The sequence below is a fragment of the Rhagoletis pomonella genome, unplaced genomic scaffold, assembly GCF_013731165.1.
Source record: "Rhagoletis pomonella isolate Grant_MI unplaced genomic scaffold, Rhpom_1.0 Rhpom_scaffold_00004, whole genome shotgun sequence".
NCBI lineage: Eukaryota > Metazoa > Arthropoda > Insecta > Diptera > Tephritidae > Rhagoletis > Rhagoletis pomonella.
Genome location: NW_023458558.1, coordinates 38,584,969 through 38,605,785, shown reverse-complemented (window position 1 = coordinate 38,605,785; position 20,817 = coordinate 38,584,969). Strand labels below are relative to the sequence as shown.

The 20,817-nt window shown below is 34.8% G+C and overlaps 2 protein-coding genes across 3 annotated transcripts in view; one reads left to right on the top strand and one right to left on the bottom strand.

The window, feature by feature from the left end:
* Positions 1-13,609: 13,609 nt before the first annotated feature.
* LOC118737560 (ribonucleoprotein RB97D-like) lies at positions 13,610-14,232 on the bottom strand. Its single transcript, XM_036468139.1, has 2 exons — positions 14,087-14,232; positions 13,610-13,891 (listed from the first exon to the last, which is right to left on the bottom strand). The coding sequence occupies exons 1-2, from the start codon at positions 14,132-14,134 to the stop codon at positions 13,625-13,627; spliced, it is 315 nt and encodes a 104-aa protein (XP_036324032.1). The 5' UTR covers positions 14,135-14,232; the 3' UTR covers positions 13,610-13,624.
* A 4,829-nt stretch (positions 14,233-19,061) lies between these two features.
* LOC118737558 (heterogeneous nuclear ribonucleoprotein A1) overlaps positions 19,062-20,817 on the top strand; it is a 10,524-nt gene continuing 8,768 nt past the window's right edge. For both annotated transcript variants that reach the window (XM_036468137.1, XM_036468136.1), the window contains exons 1-2: positions 19,062-19,234; positions 19,380-19,857. In XM_036468137.1, coding sequence (XP_036324030.1) covers positions 19,178-19,234; positions 19,380-19,857 — 535 coding nt within the window. In that variant the 5' untranslated portion in view covers positions 19,062-19,177. The remainder of the gene's footprint in view (positions 19,235-19,379; positions 19,858-20,817) is intronic.

The window sequence follows — 20,817 nt, the reverse complement described above, 5'->3', positions numbered from 1 at the left end:
ACTCTTGACCTAATATCGTCGACACATAAACATGGGTTGGAGTCCATTAAAAGTGACTTTGAGACAAAATTCAAATCTTTACACGAGCAACTCAACGTAGTCAAAAATCAATTTGAATCCATAAGCAAACAAATTTTCACTGACAACAACAACAACATTGCGAAAGTGCTAAGTGAAATTAATATCCTAAAAGTGGCTGTTGCTAAACAACAAACTACAATGTAAATGCTTCTAAAAAGAAGTCGAATAGCCGCCCGCCTGCTGTTCAGAATACTTTTGTTGCGCCTGATGATGGCAATTATACCGCTATTACTGAAATGACTTTTACCGGCTCTTCACCATCCTCTTTAACATCATCTTCGCAGTCAGTTAGTGGTGCTAAGCATATCAACAATAACAATAGCGCATCAGTGAATGCTTTGCCTGCTGTTGGTGATGCTGCTAGTGGTGCAAAGCACAATAACAATAAAACTCATTGCTTGCCTGTGGCCCGCAATGTGTCAGTGAATGCTTCTTTGCCTATTGCTGCTGATGTTGGGTTTTTAAATTCATGCGATCCTGCTGCTACGTCTGGTTCGCTCATATCGCCGCTGCCTTCAAACGCTGTCACACAGTTTTCTACGGTTCCTACTTTGCCTATTCAATTTTTGCCTACTGCCAGTGATGCTAATTCTAATGCTATGCTCAATAATACTGAAACTCGTTGCTTGCCTGTAGCCCGTAATGTTTCAGTTAATGCTTCGTTGCCTAATGCTGGTGATGCTGTGTTTTCAAATTCATGCGATCCTGTTCCTACGTCTGGTTTGCTCACATCGCCGCTGCCTTCAAACGCTGTTACACAGCATTCTACGGATGGTTCTGAAAAGTATGAGTGGAAAACGGTACGCAACAAGAAATCAAATAGATATAAAAATATTGTTGTGGGCAGTAATACTAACTGCGACCTCGACGTTGTAATTAAAAAGAAGTGGTTACACATCTCTTCGTTCAAACCATCCGTGACTGAAGATAAAATAATTTCATATGTTGCTAATCAGTCAGGCGTTGACAGTCAACACCTGGCTTGCTACAAGCTGGTTAAAAAGGGTGCTTCTGTCGATAGTTTGCGTAGCCTTAACTTTAAATTTGGCGTTTCACCAGCATTCTACAACCAAATTGCGAATCCAGCGGTCTGGCCGACTAACATAAAAGTAAGACCGTTCCGCTTTTTTCAAAAACTGGACAACTCGGAAGCGAACCACTAGCCCAAATCGCAGCTGCAATGATAATAATCTGAAAATCTACTACCAAAATATATCTGGTATTCGAACTAAATGTGCAAAGGTTCGCATGTTAACTGCTCATTTGGAATATGACGTATACGTTTTTGTGGAATCATGGCTTAACGACAGCTTTTTTGATTGCGAAATCTTTGATTCTGACCTTTTCGACATTTTTCGCAAAGACCGTGATGCTGAGAAGACGGGATGTTCTAGAGGCGGTGGTGTTCTCATAGCGGCTCAACGGAGATTCAAAGCTTCACAAGTAACGCTCACCAATTCTGACTCGCTCCTTGATCAGCTTTGCGTCTGTATTCACAGCTCCTCCGGCGATATCCTTTACATATGTGCGTCATACATCCCGCCGAATAGCTCTGAAAGCCTTTACGTTGCACATGCTGATAACATCGTATCATTGGCGTCTGATGTCGTTGGTAATAATCACATTTGTGTTCTTGGTGATTTCAACTTTAGCCGGCTGAACTGGACTCCAAGTGGAGATTCTGCTGCTCTTATAGCTGCAAACGTGAGCTCTCCAACAGAAATTTATATCGTTGATAGCTTTTCAAGTATTGGATTACAGCAAGTTAACTGTATTTATAACCAACTAAATAGACTATTGGATCTTGCTTTTATCAGTGACAATGTAAACTTCACGTTATCGGAATGTATGTCTCCCATCTCTCCGGCTATAATGCATCATGTGCCTCTCGTTCTTGAGCTGGAGTTTTATAACTTTGATTCAGTGCCGGAAGATCGCAGTATTAATTTTAACTATAAATCGTGTGATTTTTCTTCCTTAAATGATGCCCTATCAGATATAGATTGGAGTTATACTTTCCGTGGCAGTGATGTAACCTCTTGTTACCGTATTTTTAAGACCACCCTCTATGAGCTATGCCTACAGTACATCCCTATTCTTAAGAAGAAGGTGTACAAACTACCGTGGTACACGAAGCGTTTAAAGCATCTAAAAAATTTAAAAAACAAATTTAGCAAATTGTATAAATCCTCAAACGACTCCGCGCATCTTCTTAAGTTCCGGTACTTTCTAAAAGAATTTAATTGTTTGAACAAATTTTTATACCGAAATTATATTTTAAACTTTGAAGCTAATATTATCTCGAATCCCAAATCTTTCTGGCGTTTCATTGATTCCCGAAAATCTTGCTCATCAATTCCAACAAATGTTTTCTACAATGGTCGCTCCGCAAATTCAGCCTCTGACTCGACAAACCTATTCGCTGAGTTTTTTTGCGCTAACTTTGTCAATGACATGGACTCGAATATAACGGGCTCTAGCTCTTCTAGTGACTCTTCGCTGAATTTTGGTTCGCTAACCATTTCAACCGAGGACGTTATCAAAGGAATTGGTGATCTTAAGCCATCTTCACAAGGCGATGTAGAGGGTTTCTCGGCTTTTCTGTTGAAAAACTGTCTATGTTTAGCTGAGCCTCTTACTGCAATCTTCAATCACTCTCTGGCCTCGGGCATATTTGTGGACGACTGGAAACAAACGTCTGTAACCCCTATCTTTAAAAGTGGGAACAAAAATGATGTCCGCAACTACAGACCGATATCAAAGCTATCTTCAGTCTCCAAATTATTTGAGATTGTTGTAAGCTGTAAACTGTCTTTTGCTGTTAAAAACCTAATTTCTACTAATCAGCATGGGTTCGTCGCTAACCGCTCAACAGTCACAAACTTGGCTATTTTCAGTGATTACTGCTTATCTGCTTTTGAAAACAAAGCTCAGGTGGATACCATCTACACTGACTTCTCGAAAGCTTTCGACAAAGTATCACATCGTTTACTTCTGCTGAAACTGATCTCTTTTGGATTTCATTCGACATTTTTGTCTTGGGTTAAATCCTACTTAACTGATAGGCGCTGCTTTGTAGTAGTCGATAATGCAACCTCAAAACCGTTCATCGCGTCCTCGGGTGTCCCTCAAGGCAGCATTCTCGGTCCCCTATTTTTTGTGCTTTTCATCAACGATATCAGTTCATGTTTCAAATTTGCTAATTACCTACTTTATGCTGATGACCTTAAAATATTTGCAACTATCAAAAACCTTTATGACTCAGCCAACCTGCAATCGGACCTGAACAGAGTTCATGAATGGTGCTGCAAAAATCAGTTGACGCTAAATATCGGCAAATGCTTTCATGTATCTTACAGTAGACATCTCAATACTTTGCATACATCATATTCTATCTCTGGCTCTGTTTTGCAATCTGTGACCCAAATGAAGGACCTTGGTGTTGTCTTTGACTCCAAACTCGCATTCAATAGTCATGTCGATTACATCCTTTCGCGCTCATACTCGATGTTAGCTTTTATCCGCCGAAACTGTCAGGCGTTTACGAACCCTTACACTCTTAAAACTCTGTTTTGTGCACTTGTCAGGTCAAGACTGGAGTATGCAACGTTTATTTGGAGGCCTTACACTAAAATTCTAGCTAAACGATTAGAACGTGTTCAAAAAGTTTTTATAAAATTTGCTCTCCGTTCATTAAATTTTTTCTTTGCCACTTCCTTCATACTATTCTCGCTGCCAACTAATCAACCTTACAACACTGGATAACAGAAGATCCATTTTAGCGTGCACGTTTGTCGTTAACATCATAACTGGCTCAATTGACTGCCCTTCTCTTCTAGAAAAGATTGCATTTAATATTCCCTCTAGAATCCTCCGCCATTGGGATTTCTTTAAAATAGGTTTCTCTAGAAGCAGTTATGGTGCCAACGCTCCGATCTCTAGAACGTGTGCTGAACTTAACCTAGTCTTCAATGCTTTGGACATTGATTTCTCACAATCAGGCCCTGCCTTGGTTACTCATCTGCGAACATTTTTCTCTGCGCTATACCACTAGCGATGTATTTAATCTTAGCTCTTGTGAACTTAATGTATTTAAAATTTATCTTAATTTTTAAGTTTTAGTAGCACTTAATTAGTGTTAGCTGAGTAGTCTGTAAGAATATTCTGTATTCCAAGACTGAAATAAATAAATAAATAAATAAATAAATAAAAAATCAAAATAGTTTTGATATTTTGCTCAGGCTTGTGTTTTTGTAAAATAATTTGTGTCGCGTGATTTTGGTGTCCAGATCGTGCTGTAAAACATGGTTAAGAGGGTAAAAAAAAAACATATTTTTTTATATTCTTTTTTTTTGCGTTTTAACAGGGCTGCAAACCGGTTTTGAACCGAACTGGTTTTTAAACCGAACCGGGGCCTTTTTCGATCTTTGAACCGAACCGTTTTTTTTGTTTTGAAGTGCTAAAACGCAACCGAAAACCACTCCAAAAAATGATTCGGTTCGGTTCAAAATTAAAATCCACTGTAGCATTTTTCAAGTTTTGTAATACGTACTTTTGTCTGAAAATGCATCTCTTATGGTAAAACTGCAAACATTTTTTTGTCTCATAGCAACTCCGTGAGTTGTGATTTCACCAGCAAAAAAAAATCAAGTCATATTTAAGATAATTAAGCTATAAAACTGCATACTCGGATTTTTTAGTTCTGATTAAAAAAAAATTGATGCTTTGATGCCATTTTGTTGAAATCTATAGATTTTTTCTACTTTAGGTACAAACATTTAGATTTGGATTTAAATTGTTGTTTTTATAGAACGAGCTATACTTTTATAAAAAATTAATTAACATTAAATCAACAAAAGAAACATTGTCAAATGTCGCACTCCTATTATTTTGACCACACGTACACTTGTAAATGTGAAGTTAAGGCCTAGCGTAAGCTCCAACCGACCGAAAATGGGGGTTTCAACAATTGGCCACGATTCAAAGTATCAATTAAATATCCCAGGTATGCTGAGTTTGTCTACTCTACTAGGCTCACGACTTAAACCAGTCTATTAAAATTTTTCTAATTTCGCCTTCATCGCGTTGATTTTAAATAATTTTTTTGTTTAGGATATCGCGTATTTTCTTCTATACAAAAAAAAAATCCCACATTGTATCCGTGTCAAAAATCAAGTTAAAACTTTAAAATTTTTCATAGAAACGTTCATTAAAAATTTTGCAATCTAGATGAAAAACTTTGCAGAATTTTCATAACTTTTTTACAAAATTTGAAACTTGGATTTGTATGTTAAAAAAAAATACAAACATTAAAGAGACAAACAAAATTAAAATAGCCAAAACTTGGTAAAATGTCGGGTCTCTATTTATTTTTCCACCACAATACATGTGGATATTTGCATTTGATCTCAGTAAAAAAGCCTTATATTTTTATTGGTCTGTTATATTTTTGCAATACTTGTATCCTCTAGCATACTAAAATTTAACCATTTGAACCGAACCGAACCACGGTTCAGGAATATTCATGAACCGGTTCTTGTACCGGTACAAGCTTTATCTGAGTGGTTCTAAGTAAGCCCGCGGGTACGTGCCGGAATATTTTCTGTCGAGCTAGTGCGTGCATGGGCGTTCAGTAAAATTTCATAAAAGCACGAATAAGCACGAAAAAGCTCGTTGCTAATACTACAAATTTAGATAAGCTTTTGTTTTTATACAAAAAAACAATAGTATATATTTAAAACTCTTTTGAGAAGAGAAAAGCAAGAAAAGAAATATTTGGAAACCGATAGAAAAAATAAGATACTTAGTAGTTTTGTTTACATATCTGTACATAAAATACCTTCCACTTTTTTTACTTCCCAGAAAATATATTTGCTGCGTTTCTTTATACATTCCGGATAATCCCATTTCACAGCCGGAATAAACAGAATGCGTTTGAAATATACGTTAACATATCATCAGTAACGTTCTAAAGAATAAGTAAACAAAAAAGTTTATTCCAAGCGTTCAGAATGAATAAAGAAATGCAGCCATTATAAAATCTTTGATGTAAAAAATTGATTCGGATAAGTAAATATACATACAGTGCCGAACAGAAGTATTGGCACAGTGAATTTTTCGCAATATATACAAAGTTTATTCTAGTTTAAGCCCTGTATGCAGCTCTCAAGAAAACTATCAAGAAAAAATTGCCATTATTTCGTGTGTGTGTTCAAGGAATTTTGACATTTTTGATACTTCACAGCCTGTTGCCTCACTCTTTCCTCAAGAAATAATGGAACGGGCATATATTTCTGTTGCAAACCTGGGTTGCCTTGTGCTCTTTTTTCACAAAAAACTTTATAAAACGGTAGTAGAAAGCGTAGTAAATTTCTTAAGAACTGCGTACTGCCTTAAGGAAATTTGACTCAAGAAAATTTCTTAGCCATTTCTTGTACGTCATTTTATATGGAGTTTTTGCTTTTCTTGAGAGCTGCATACAGGGCTTTATTTTCGATAATTTTTTATAAAAATGTTCATTCTACACCAGAAAACATAATAATAAAATCTCTAAACTTTGTGCAAAACTCAGGAAAATTCATTAAATTTGCACACTAATTTGCAACTTTTTATTCAGATTTTTTAGAAAAATCTAAGTATGCAGTTTTATTGCCCATTCAAATTTAGTAAACAAAGTGCAAGTTTGAAGTCGCTAGAAAATCGCGTTGATTTTTGGCAATTTTTTAGTGGAAGGTGTTGCTCATTTTCTCCATACAAAAAATAATTGTCGAATTACTTTGTATGGAAGAACTTGCGTGAAAAAAAATTACCAAAAATCAATGCGATTTTCTAGCGAAATTAGAATAAAGAACTTTGCATATATTGCGAAAAATTCACTGTGCCAATACTTCTGTTCGGCACTGTACATACATAAACACAAAATTAAAAATATGTACATATGTATACATACAATAAAAGTTGGCTATTTATTTCCGGACTGGGACGTGTCCCGAGCTCGTGGGTGTCTTTGAAAGATGATTTTGCACTCGTGCCGGGCCGGGCCTGAAAATTTAGGCCCGTGCATCGAGTGGTTTGCATCGTCGAGTGGTTTGCATCGTCGTTTGGGGGCCCTATTAGTTTGTTTTTCGTTATGCAAATAACGGGTACTGGGGTGAATATAATTTAGTGAGAAGCAGATATAAGAAAATGGTAAGGTGTAAAAAAATTAAATACTTAGAGCATAAGGTGGAAATAAATAAGGGTGACAGCCGACTCATGTGGAAATACTTAAAGGAGGTAGTCAATAACACGGAGGTCAAAGAAAATATTGGGAAGTGATAATAAATAACACCAACTGCGTAGACAGCTTTGAAATTGCGGAAAACCTAAATAATTTTTTCGTGGACAGCATTTTGGAAATACATACCAATATAGAGTGTGTAAACTATGAGTTTTTCGAGCAACGAGCTCCCACAAGTACGCTAAAATTTGAAGAGGTCTCAACGGAAGACATTCTTCAAATTGCCAAAAAATTTAAGCGGAAAATTGGGGGAAACAACCTACTTTCTGAAGGTGTTATTAAGGACTCTGCTGATTATATGGGATATTTCTATGCCCTACTTATAAATAAGAGTCTCCAGACAGGATCAGTACCGGAAGAATGGAAAATTTCATCAATAGTGCCCGTCAAGAAAGTTAGAAAAACGGTTAAAGCTGAGGAGCTTAGGCCCATCAATACTCTCCCTAGCTTGGAAAAAATGCTAGAAACCGTTGTGAAAAACCAGCTACAGTACTATGTGGAATCCAATAAAATACTCATAAAAGAACAATCTGGATTCAGAGCTAAACATTCCTGTGAGACTGCGCTGAATCTGGTGCTTTCTCAATGGAAAGAAGATCTGAACAGACACCTTAATGTAGTGGCAGTGTTTATTGATCTTAAAAGAGCATTTGAAACCGTTGATAGGGTCCGAATGTTGGATAAACTAAAATACATTGGTATAAAAAACACTGAGCTTGACTGGTTTAGAAGCTTTCTATGTAATCGTAGGCAACAAACAATAGTTAATTCAAAGATGTCTAGTAAGATAGCCGTAGACATCGGATTACCACAGGGCTCAGTTTTGGCACCCCTACTCTTTAATATATATATAAACGGTATTAAAAGTTCTCTCAAACATTGTAAAATAAAACTCTTTGCGGATGATGCCTTGTTAACGATCAGTGATAGGGAACTACCAAATGCGATTGTCAAAATGCAAGAAGATCTTAATTCTTTGTAGCAATGGCTGTGTTCAAATAAACTCAAACTGAATGTGAAAAAGACTAACTTTATGGTATTTTCCAGAGCGGCAAATGCTGACTCCATAAGCCGTGAATTAAAAATCAAAGATGAAAATATCGAAGAGGTGAAAATTGTCAAGTACCTAGGAATATACATAGACAACAAACTAAAGTTTGATGAGCACGTTGAGTATACAGTCAACAAGATTGCTAAAAAAATTGGCCTTATAAAGAGATCGTGTAAGTACTTGGGAAGAAGATATAAAACGTTGGTGTACAGGTCAATAGTAGAACCGCACTTTATATACTGCCCCACGATTTTCTTCCTAGCGGGGGACTCCCATGTAGATAAGCTGCAAAAAATGCAAAACCGAGCGATGAGATTCATCCTCAACAAACCGTATGACACACCAACAAGATGTATGCTTGAAACCTTGAATTGGTTAAGCGTGAAGCAACAAGTTTTTTACCACGCTATGAAATTTGTGTACAATATTAAGAAGGGCAACCTGCCGGATTATCTTAGCGATAATCTCCGATATATAAATGAGACGCATACATATTTGTTGAGAGAGAATAACAGCTTCAGACTCCCGAAGTATAGAACAGAAGTGGACAAAAAAAATATTTTCTATAAAGGCTTAAAGTGCTTCAATGAATTACCAGAGGCTATAAAAAATTGTGATACTATCACTCTTTTCAAGCGGCTGCTATTTGACTATTGTAGAACGCAGCCTACAAGATAGTGATGTATCAACAATAGCGTGGATTGGAAACTAGGCCTTTCCAACCACCAAGATATCGAGACTAGGCGGATCGGAAACTCGGCCTTTCCGACTACCTAGACCCTTAGATAATAAACAATAAACGAGCGGATTGGAAACTAGGCCTTTCCAACCGTCAACCGTCACGAAAGCGCGACTGGGTGGATCGGAAACTCGGCCTTTCTGACCACCCAGGAGATATCAATAAATAGAGTAACCCAAAAAGAATAGCGCGGATTGGAAACTCGGCCTTTCCAACCGTCTACATAACTTCCAGGAAATTGCATGCGTTTATATTGACATAAAATAATTGCAGTGATAAAGAAATAATGTTATTTAAAATTTTCTGTAGAGCATTTTGTATTTTGTATTTAATATTTAATATTTACATTTTAAATCTAAAATCTAATTATAATGGCGCATTTACATGGTATGAAGCCATATGAACTGTTGATACGCTAAAATAGAGGGACTACATGTTCTAATGAGGAATTCAATGATATCGAGTGGGATGCATATAATAAATTTTTTCATATGAAAAGTTATGGGGAGATACTGTAAACATACTGTTGTGATACTGTTAAGCATATGAAATTATAGCAAGTTGAATTTTCATACATCTTCCCATAAAAAGTTTAACAGATGCAGAGATACCAAAGGGGGGTTTTTCCCATTTTGATGCCTTTTTAATATAAAAACCCACCGAAAGGGAGGAAAGTGGCAACTCCGCCATTCACATACATGTCAAAAGTATGAATTTAAAAATTAAAAACAATAAACAAACAAATTCAAAACAAAGAAATTCTTTGTCCTAGAACCTTTTAAATTGAAGCCACTCACGTTTAGTGGACAATAAAAATACGAAGAACTATGATAACAAACTTACAACAAGACATTACAGAACATTTTAATGAGCTTTATATCACGTTTAAGTAACAATAAGCCTATATTTTCAAAGCTGGCAAAGAAATGAAAATTTGTATTTTTTGTTGTTTAAACAAAGCCTTGCCAAATATACATATAAGTCAAAATTATAGAAGGCATGTATACTTCTCCCTTTCATTTTTTCATACAGTTTATGCTTCTTTCTGGCTTTTACAAAAATGCAGGGATACCGCACTTATTTCGGTACAATATGATCGTAATGTATTTTCAATTCGAAATCAAACAAAAACATCCCACGAAAATGTTTGCGATTTTAGAACCATTAGTGAATATTTGCAAACTACTGCAAATAATAGAGTGCCATATCTTACAAAGTTTAGAGTATTAACGAAACAAACAAGCATTTTATGGCTTCATGTTTCCTTCAAACCGCATTGCTATTTTTTCGAACTTTTCCTTTTGTTTAGCGCTGTAACCTATTAAGTTATATCTATTATACATGTGAACTATTTTCAATGAGCATTTTTTCATTTGCTCCAGAATTTTGGGTACATTTTCATATGGTACCTCTCATTCTTTTTTATATTACATATATACACTCCGAAGTTCGGGATAGTATTTTGAATATACCAGCAATATATGTAAAAGTAGTGGCGGCTGCTGTAGAGCATTACGCAGAGCCTGAGTTCAAGCCCAGTTTTTCTAATAGTGATTGCCCCTCTGTTGGTAATAGTAAACCTCCGAGTGTATTCTGTCATGGAAACAACTTCTCATTAAAATACAATTGCCGTTCGGAGTCGGCGTAAAACTGTCCTTTACTTTGTGTGACAAAATCACGCACGCCGCATATCGGAGGAGAAGCTAGGCCAAACACTAACATATTGTTCAAGCGATATACATATTCGTCGTTTAAAGTACAAAAGCGCGTATCGTGGTTCTGCAAAACCTCGGAACTGAAATTTGTGCCAAAAAAGATATTTGGTCATCGGAAGCTCCTGACATCAAGCCCTTAGCCATTTATAATAAAATATCGATATAATAAAATATCGACTTAGACATAAGGAGAGAAGATTGTTAAGTTTAAAAGAGAGAACCGTTTTTAATTGGGACCAGTTTCACTCTCTCCTATAAAATTTAGGCAACCTCCCATACGAGGTTTTGCATTTCCTTGATGCGCGGTTTTGTGCTTTAAACGAAGATATGTAGAAGTATTGCATACATATTTTGGTGCCTTTTCAAGTATAAAATCCACTGAGAAACGGAAGAAAACGGCATCCCTATGATTTCAACTTATGCCAAACGTTTCGTAAACAAGCAATTCTGAACAAAAAACTGTTTTTCCACAAAGATGTTTAAATGGAAACATTACAAATATGGAAAAATAGCAATCCACAAGGCTTTATTAGCAGTAGGTCCTTTTTAAAGCACATTTAACAAAAAAATAAGCTTCTAGCTTCGAAGCTAGCACAAAATAAAATTGTTTTATTTGCTGTTTACAAAAAAAATATTGTCTGGTATACAAGTCAAAATTGTTAAATATATATCGCTTTCATTCATTTCTTCATAGAGTTGGTGCTTCTTTTATAGGAAAATTCATACGGCTTATGAACAGATTCATACCATGTAAATGCACTATAAGAATGTTAAATCTTTGTTGCAATATAAGTCTAACAGACTGTAAAAAATAAATAAATAAATAAATATCTGTAACATAGTTTTGGCAACCAGCAACGCAACTGAAGTTCGATTGCTATCGATAGTCGACCCACTATACAGCCCAGTACTCAACAAAATGTTTAATAGAGCGAAAATTGGTACGTATTTAATCGTAAGTGGCTTCTTCTTCCTGTCCGAAATAGCCCGGAATTTTTATCCGGGTAATAATGGATAAAGTGTCTAAGTGCATATCAGCTGTTTTGTGTTTACATGTCGCCTGCATTTACTTGGTGCTTTCAAGGAATAGTGAATGGCCCATGATAAAAACATAACAAGGTAAAACCATTGAGAGGCAGTTTGACGTTTGCCAACAATAGGTTTGTTCCACGAGCTACTCGAAGTCACTTCGAGTTACACATACGCGTTCCACAAGTAAGTTTTAAGGCTGATTCACATACATCTTTCTTCGCTTTGCTTGATAGTTCTTTGCTTTGACATATAAGATCGATGTAGGCTCATATGAAAAAGGTTTGAAGCAAAGCAAAACAAAACGAAGCAAAATCTTGGGCAACTCTCAACTTTTGCCCGCTTTGGCAATCAGCTCTCTACATATATCTTTTCTCGTGCGCTTGCATATGCATTTAATGACAAAAATAGGGTAAATAGGAATTTTTATTGCTATTAGTAATGCATATTATTATATTGTTATCTATTTTACAGAGAAAATATATGGAGGAAAAGGAGAATACAAAAGCTGTCAAAGCGTTTATTGTAGCATACCTTCTGCGTTTCACGCTTTCTTGTCAAAGTTTGAACTGTCAAGCAAAGCGAGGAAAGTTGTAAGTGAATGGCCCTTTAGAGTTTGTTTGATATACGCCGACAATATGAACTTTGCTCGAGTTTTTCTACAAGTAGCTTGTGGAACAAACCTAATATAATTTAAATTTAAATAAAAAAATAAAATAAATAATAATAAATGTTTTTCTCAAATGGTTCTCAAATTGAAAACGAGGTTTAAATTTTACTTTTGAAATTCATTTGAGGTTGATTGGAAGAAAGATGTCAAGTATCAAACGTTATAAAAATGCGCAGTTAAATCATTAAATTAAGATCAATTGAAAAAAAAGCAATGAATAGAAAAAATGTCAAAGAGAAAGCCCACAAATAGTGGATTTGATGTTTGCGCGGATTGAAAAAGCTGCAGCCCTTCAAGACGAATTTATTATAAATTATTTTATTTCAATTGTTTCTTTTGTTATGTACATACATATGTACATCGCGAAGAAAAAATAAATGAAAAATAAAATACACATTTCCAATTATAAATTTTATTTCCACATTTGAAGTACATTTGATAAATAACCTTTGAAATTGATTTGAGAGTTAACCATATTATCAAATGGAGATCAAACTCCCCTTTTTATTGAGAAAGCTGTAATTTTCAAATCAATATCAAATCATTTTCAAACGTTTGACATTTGCTAAAGACTTTGATTTCAAATCATTCTCAAATGTATATCAAACCTAATTGTGTGCTGGGAAAATCCAAAACTCAAACTCACACACACATTCCCATTTTCAATCTCAAGCAACAACAATTGCGAACAATTTCATTTTTTTATTCTCAATTTTATGTGATTTTAAAATGCTGTTGTATGTACCGAGCCGAAGACGTTGATAACGAGGTTTTGTGTTAACCGAGACAATGAGTAACCGGCCCTTAATGTTAAAAATTTGGGTTGCCTTTCAATTATGGCCGTTGGTTAAAGGGACGGTGGGCGAAGGGGGAGGGACCGTGGCGCCATTTTGTAAGGGCCATTTTTTAGGTGCCACGCCCCCTTCCCTTCCGCCCACCACCTCTTTAAACAATGGCCATATTAGAAAGTTTCCCCAAAAATTTACATAAAAATATTGCACACATTGTGGAAACCATGACTATTTTAACGGGCACTCACTGTGTGTATGTATATTGAATGCTATGGAATTAATACGTACTTGCCGTCAATAACATGTGGACGCGCAGCTTGCGCCCGGTCTACCATATATGTGTCCGAATATGTGATAAATCCAAATCCTCTGGAACGTTTGGTTGCTGGATCACGCATAACAATTGCATCGACTACTTCGCCCCATTGCTTGTAGAAAGCGCGAAGAGATTCCTCGGTCGTTACTGCCGACAAGCCACCAATAAACATTTTTCGAAGGTGGTCAACTTCAACAACCTCACCGCCATTCTGATGATCCTGAATATTCCGATAAAAAAAATGCTTACAAAATTTTCACAATTATATACATATGTAAAATATATAAAAATCTATATATACATATATATGTAAAATAAATTGAAGCTATGTACTTATACGTGCGTACATACTTCCAATTATTTTTGAACACAATACAGTCTTGCACAATTTCTAGGAACTCCGAAATTCACATACCTCTGGCTTCATACCCACTTGATACAGATTTTCTGCCGCTTTAATCATTTTGCTGAACTAAATTGTAATTTTTTATTTATTCCTGACAAAGAAATGGCTGCTCACAAAATCGAACTATGGAAAGACGAACAGTGACTTGAAATGAAATAAAATGGTGGAATGTGTATGTATTCAAAATTCATCAGTGTTGCCGTGTACACAGTTTGACAAACTGAACTAAATGTATATAACTTGATGGTGACACGAGAAAGATTTCTATTAAATATTATTTATTTGTTAAGGTCTGTATCCAAGCGCCCGAAATTGCGCAATTTCGACACTCGATTTCAATGTGAAATTGTAGCTGTTTACAAGACCATCTCAATTTTAATCTCATTTCGATGACAGTTTGTTTATTGGTTTGTTGTTGTTTTCTTAGGGCTGGCTTTCCTTTACAGCTGATTTTGTTTCATATTATTATGCAGCGTTTTTGCTGCATTTAAAATGCAACATTTAGCACTTTCGAACATATGTTTTGCGTAAATTTGGTAAGCCAAGCATTGGTAGAAGTGCTTTTAGCGAAGCTGAAAGATAAAATAAGAGTAAAAAAGTGAAAAAGAAAAAAAGTATGTATACAGAACAGTGTTGGAATTTTTGGTACAATTGTACTTGTTTGATACAATTTCATTTACAATATACTTTCCTACTACGCAGTACTTTTTAGTACAATTTTGTAATGAATACTAAAAATATATAGCTCTGAAAATCACAGCAAGAAATTTTTTGTATTCCCTTTTGTTCGCCTGTTCGTATTTACCTTTGTAAGTTTTGAAAAATGGCTTAAACGAACCAGTATAATATAGCCTAGGCAAATTTTTAAAGAAACTTTTCGATACTAAGTTTTATTAAAACAAAATGTCGAAGTCAGCTCCATATAGAAACAAAGTCTTCGTTAGTTATAATGTTATTTAAAAATTTCTGTAGAGCATTTTGTAATTTGTATTTAATATTTAATATTTACATTTTAAATCTAAAATCTAATTATAAGAATGTTAAATCTTTGTTGCAATATAAGTCTAACAGACTGTAAAAAATAAATAAATAAGAAGAGATTTTCTTAAATATAATACCTTTACGGCACTCACATATTGACAAGATTTTAATATTTATTTTATTATTTAATTTTAATTATCTGTTTACAAAATATAATGTATTCTTTAAACTGTATAAACCCAAGATTAAATCTTTGCGAAACATCCAAAAACCAACATACTTTCGTAAAAATTTCGAGCTTTATTAATATTCTTTAGTTTTTAGCCCATTCAATTTTAGTACAATAAAGTGCAAGTTTAAAGTAGCTGGGACTTACCGTTGAACCTGGCAATTTTTTTTGTCGACGATGTCAGCCATTTTCTTCCATACGATTTTTTTATATGGAGAAAATTAGCAACACCTTCTTCAAAGAAATTTTAAAAAACTTTGTTATATTAAAATTTAATGGGCTAAAAAACCGCACACTCAAAATTAATCTAGGAAATCGAATTAAAAAGCTCGAAATTTTTACGAAAGTGTGTTGGTTTTTTTTAATGTTGCACAAAGTTTGAACCTTGGATTTGTAAGGCTTTTCTTAAAATATAATAATAATAATAATAATAATATTTTTACAAAAAATAATTAAAATTTAAAACTATTAAGATAAATGGTAAAATCTTGTAGTAAAGTTTTGTTAAGCACTTGAAATGCTATTAAAATGTCAAATTTTAGTACTGAATACAAAGAAAATGTCTCTTTTATTTATTCATAATAACTTAAATAACCTTTTTGTTAAGATGTATACCTGAAAATGTGTGCATACATATTTGCGTTAAATGCAGTACATGTGCACGTGGAATCAATATGTAAAAGTGTAAAATACGTAAACGTATCTACATAAACAATAAAACTTTCTCTTGAATACCATAAAATCATTGGTCTTGAAGGGAATGTACTAAGAAAATATATGAGCGAATTTAAAAGTGTATACAATTTATAGCCGAAAAGTACATTTTTTGTATAGATTTCGTACTGAAGGAACAATTTCCTTTCCCAACACTGATGCAGAATGTAAATAAACACAGGGTTGCAAGGAAAAAAAGTTGAACGAGCTCAAAGTTGGCTGGCGACCAACTTTGTTGAAAGCAAATTAGTTGAAAGGCCGTTCGGACGAGGCGGTTTTTGCTTTCAACTAAAAGTTGCCTGAAAAATCGACTCGTGCGAAAGCCCTAGATGGCAACTTTTTCACTTTCAACTTCTCATTCAACTTCGCATTCAACATTTGTTGCCTGTAAAATCGCATCGTGCAAATGTCCTATTAGATATAAATATATCTGTGTTCGTATGAAAAAGTTGCTTATGTCGAAAGGCTGGCTTTAGTATAATGGGGCATTCCCTTTATTTTTTATATAACAAGGAATTTGTTGTGCAACGGCTCAGCGCCAGCAAGTCATTCGCAATCGTATGCTGCGAATGCCGATTTATACTAAAGCCAGCCTTTCGACATAAGCTACATTTCCATACGAACACAGATATATTCTGATATATGTTTCAAGATATAAACATTATCGTGTAGAGACGGGTAGTTAGCGAATCCTCCAAATATATAACAAAGTATAAGAATGCGTAAGCTTTAATTTCATTTACAAATCAATTTATATTTCTAAAACTATGAAATAATCTATATAGATTATCGCACACCGTCTTTAAAAGGAGCACAACTCAAAATTACGCGTTGCCAGAAAATGCGAACCACTTAGCGCATAATTTCAAAAATGCCAAATTTTTATTTGTCCTCTTTTGAAGACGGAATGCGATATATGGTTTAACTCATGATAAAAATATTACAAGGTAAATTCATTCCCTCAATTCGTCGGCTATGATTTTTTTTTTTGACGTTTGTAAGCAATTTAAAATCGTATAAAATTGAAAATAGAAAAATAAAATTGTTCACAATTGTTGTTGTTTCAGATTAAAAATGAGAATGGGCGCGTTCATAAGTCGTAGCTGTTGGGTAACCGTTGGCTGTTTGTCTTAGAAAGGCACAGTTGAGTAGTTACGCTCAGCCCAACAGTTGGCAACTTTCCGCAATTTTTTTCCAGCGAAAATTTTTACGCCACCTGAACTCAACGTGTTGGGCTTAGCCTGAACAACTGATCGAAAAGACTTACGCCGCTTATATTAAATTTAACGCCGCTTTGTTAGGTGGCAGTTGCAAACAAATTTATTATATTTTATATTACTAACGTGACAAAGTAACTAAAATATTTAATAACAATACTACGTTTCTAAATATATGTTTTACAGATGTTTGCTATATAATTTTACACTGTTTAATTCATTGTAACATTGAACGATTTTTTCAACACGGCGGCCGCTCAGCGTTGAATTCTAAATAGTATCGGCGCAACTATCTCTATTTGTTGCAATTTCATTTGTTTACATTTATCAGCTGTTCATTTGGCAGCATATTCATCAAGCCGTTTCTAAGGTTGGTGTTATGCAGAAATTTTGTTTGGCAAACTGCGTGCAATTGTTGTTGCAGCAAACTCGGAGAGAGCGAGTTTGGCGACTCTCACAGCAAACTAATTTTGTTTGGTCAAACTGCAGCAAATTCGGTGTTGTCATATACAAAAATTTTAAATTGTGCGCGTTATGTACATCTGAAATTCTCATTTCGTGTTGGCAATAGCCATGAAAACCATAATGAACGTGCAACCCTGTGCCAAACTCGACATAACCACCTCCGAGCAAACTAAGCAGCCGCCATTTAATTTGGCAAACAAAAGTTTGTCTGCATAACACCGACCTAAGACGTAATTGTTGGGTTCAACAGTTGCCAGCAGTTTCGTAGCAGATGAGCTAAACAGCTACATCTTATAAACGCAACCAATAGTGTATGAGTTTGAATTTTGAATATTTAAATTGTATTGCTGGCAAACGTCAGACTGCCTCTCAATGATTTTACCTTGTTATGTTGAAGTCACTTAAATGAATAATAAATATTTATTCGTTATTTGAAATTACTTGAATGATGAGTAAAAATTAGATGCGGTTGTAAGCGGGTGTCGTCTTGGAGCAATCGGCTCGCAATATAAACGTGTATTTGGTTGTTGTTTTGCTAGGAAAATAGCAATACATTCACAGTTTTTTATTAATACATTCACAGTTCTCTCACTGTGTCTTTGATTTTTCGAAGACAGTGATTTAGACGGTAAATTGCACAATTCGGTCCCGTCTTGGTTAATTTGAGTAACAGTAAAAAAAAGTAATATTCTGGCTGCAGCTTTATGTCATAGTGCAAGTTTTGGCAGATGCAGACCCCGAACTATGGCGATCCCATTCATTCTTCGTTTTTCCCTTTGAAGCTGGTAACTCTATTCATTTCATGCTGTTTCGTTGGTAGCCATCATGATTCAATAATACAAGGTTAGATAATTATTGACAGCTGCGGTTTGACACTCCCTTACAAAAGGTTGCATTTACGAAGGCAGAGAAAGGGCAAGAATGCAATCCCTTGTTTCGAAAATGGTAGTAGAAAAATACGCAAAGTAGGCAATTAGTAGTGAAAGTCCTTTCGTAAATTCTAATGTATTTGCAGGAAATCTGGCATTTTAAACGAAATGTTGAACGTAATATTGATATATCTATGTGAATTACGTAATTTATGTGCTATTTAGCCGTACAAAAACTGCAAAATGAGTCAAAATTAAAATAAGACTACTATGAGATTGATGTAAACATCCAATGCTTAGGTTTTCATCAGTTAAATATGCTTCATATGCATATACAAATAAACATATTGCACAAAAGCTTATACTTTTATTTCACACCAAAGCTACACTGTTTCCATGTAAATTTGCAAAGAAGCAACACGGTGCCACTGCTAAGGGAGCGGTGCGAGAGAGACAACTGTCAGTTTATCGAACCTTGTATTATTGAATCATGGGTAGCCATATTGTAAAGTAGACGAACGGATGTTCATTCGGATTTTTAACTTCGAGTGGTTAACTTGTGCTTTTGCGCTTACGTAATTAAAGGGATAATTGTTAAAATTTTGAAATAAATTTATATATATAAATGGTTAAAATGCCTAATCAAAAAGACAACTCCAACCACAATGGAAATTATAATGACGTAAGTAGATTTGCTTGGGTGGGTAGTAGTAATTTCTAGAAGTTGTGCCAGGTCCGCCATTTTGTTTCCAATGTGTATGTATCTGTGAAAGAAAATCGATTTCCATTCAAATAAGTGCATATATATTTTTTTTATTTATTTATAGGAGGATATCAATGAGCCCGAATGCTTGCGAAAATTGTTTATTGGTGGATTAGATTACCGTACCACTGATGATGGTCTTAAATCGCATTTTGAAAAATGGGGTAAGATAGTTGATGTGGTGGTTATGAAGGATCCTAGGACCAAGCGATCACGTGGGTTTGGATTCATCACCTATTCGAGGTCAACCATGGTTGATGATGCCCAAAATGCTCGTCCACATAAGATTGATGGCCGCGTTGTGGAACCGAAACGTGCAGTGCCACGTCAAGATATTGATAACCCGCATGCCGGTGCTACGGTTAAGAAACTATTTGTGGGTGGACTTAAAGACGACCACGATGAACAATGTCTACGCGATCATTTCGGACAATATGGCCAAATAACAGATGTGAACATTGTAATTGATAAAGAGACTGGCAAAAAGCGTGGCTTTGCTTTTATTGAGTACGATGACTACGACCCAGTTGATAAAATTGTTTGTAAGTAGATATAGTAGATTTTATGAACTCTGACTATATATGTACATACTTATTAATTTGACGGGTAGTACAGTCCCAGCTCCGCATATGTATTTTTAGTAACATTGTGCGGCGTTTCATGACTGTTAGACTGAATCTAGGCATATATTATATAGAAGTTGATTTGTTTTTCATTTAATAATGAATCGATGAAAATGTGTATGCCACAATAATTTAATAGGAACAGTTAAGGTTTACTTTATTTAAATATATCTGTTATCCAAAGGCATAACAGCTTAAGAGGCAAGGTTGGCTTTAGTATAACGCAACATTACGTTTATTATTATTAGTAGTGGCCCCTAGGCTCACTACTCAACTTTGAAGTTGCGTCTGAGACAACTCAACTATTAATTGTTACTGGCAATCGCAACTGTTCTCAATAGGAAATTATTTTTTTACCTATTAGGCTACTGATACCCGAAAACTGTCCCGTAGCATGAACCAATTGGATTGGAGTGTGGTTGGATCATGGGCCCGTAGTTATAATCAAATTAAAGTCAGCTCTAAAGTTAAAAGCAGCTTGTTTGACAAGTACATATCCCATTGAAAGGCACTTTAATAAGCTGCTTTAACTTTAGAGAAGATTATTTTGTCTATAATTACATTGTTAAGTGGTTTATTTATTTATTTATTTATTACGATCTTGAAGATCTAGATAATTTAATAAGGTACAAAGTATTTTTAATGTTTACATATTTGTTTCGATTCTTTAAATTTCTTCGACTTCAATTATCTAATAATCTATAAAATTATTTACTAAAAATTTTTAACTACTTGATAGGTAGCGCTTTACAGTAGCTGTATAATAATTTTTTAAATTTTTTGGTATTATTGCAGTTTTTAATATCAATTGGCAGATCATTATATTCTCTAATTCCATCGTAGTATATACTTTTTTTATCGAATTCGGATCTCACTACC

What these genes read in the sequence shown, in the direction of transcription:
- LOC118737560 (XM_036468139.1), bottom strand. Translation starts at nt 14,134, where the DNA reads ATGATTAAAGCGGCAGAAAATCTGTATCAAGTGGGTATGAAGCCAGAG. An exon ending in AAGTGGGTATGAAGCCAGAG is followed by an intron (nt 13,892 to 14,086) that starts GTATGTGAATTT and finishes CGGAATATTCAG; the next exon opens with GATCATCAGAATGGCGGTGA.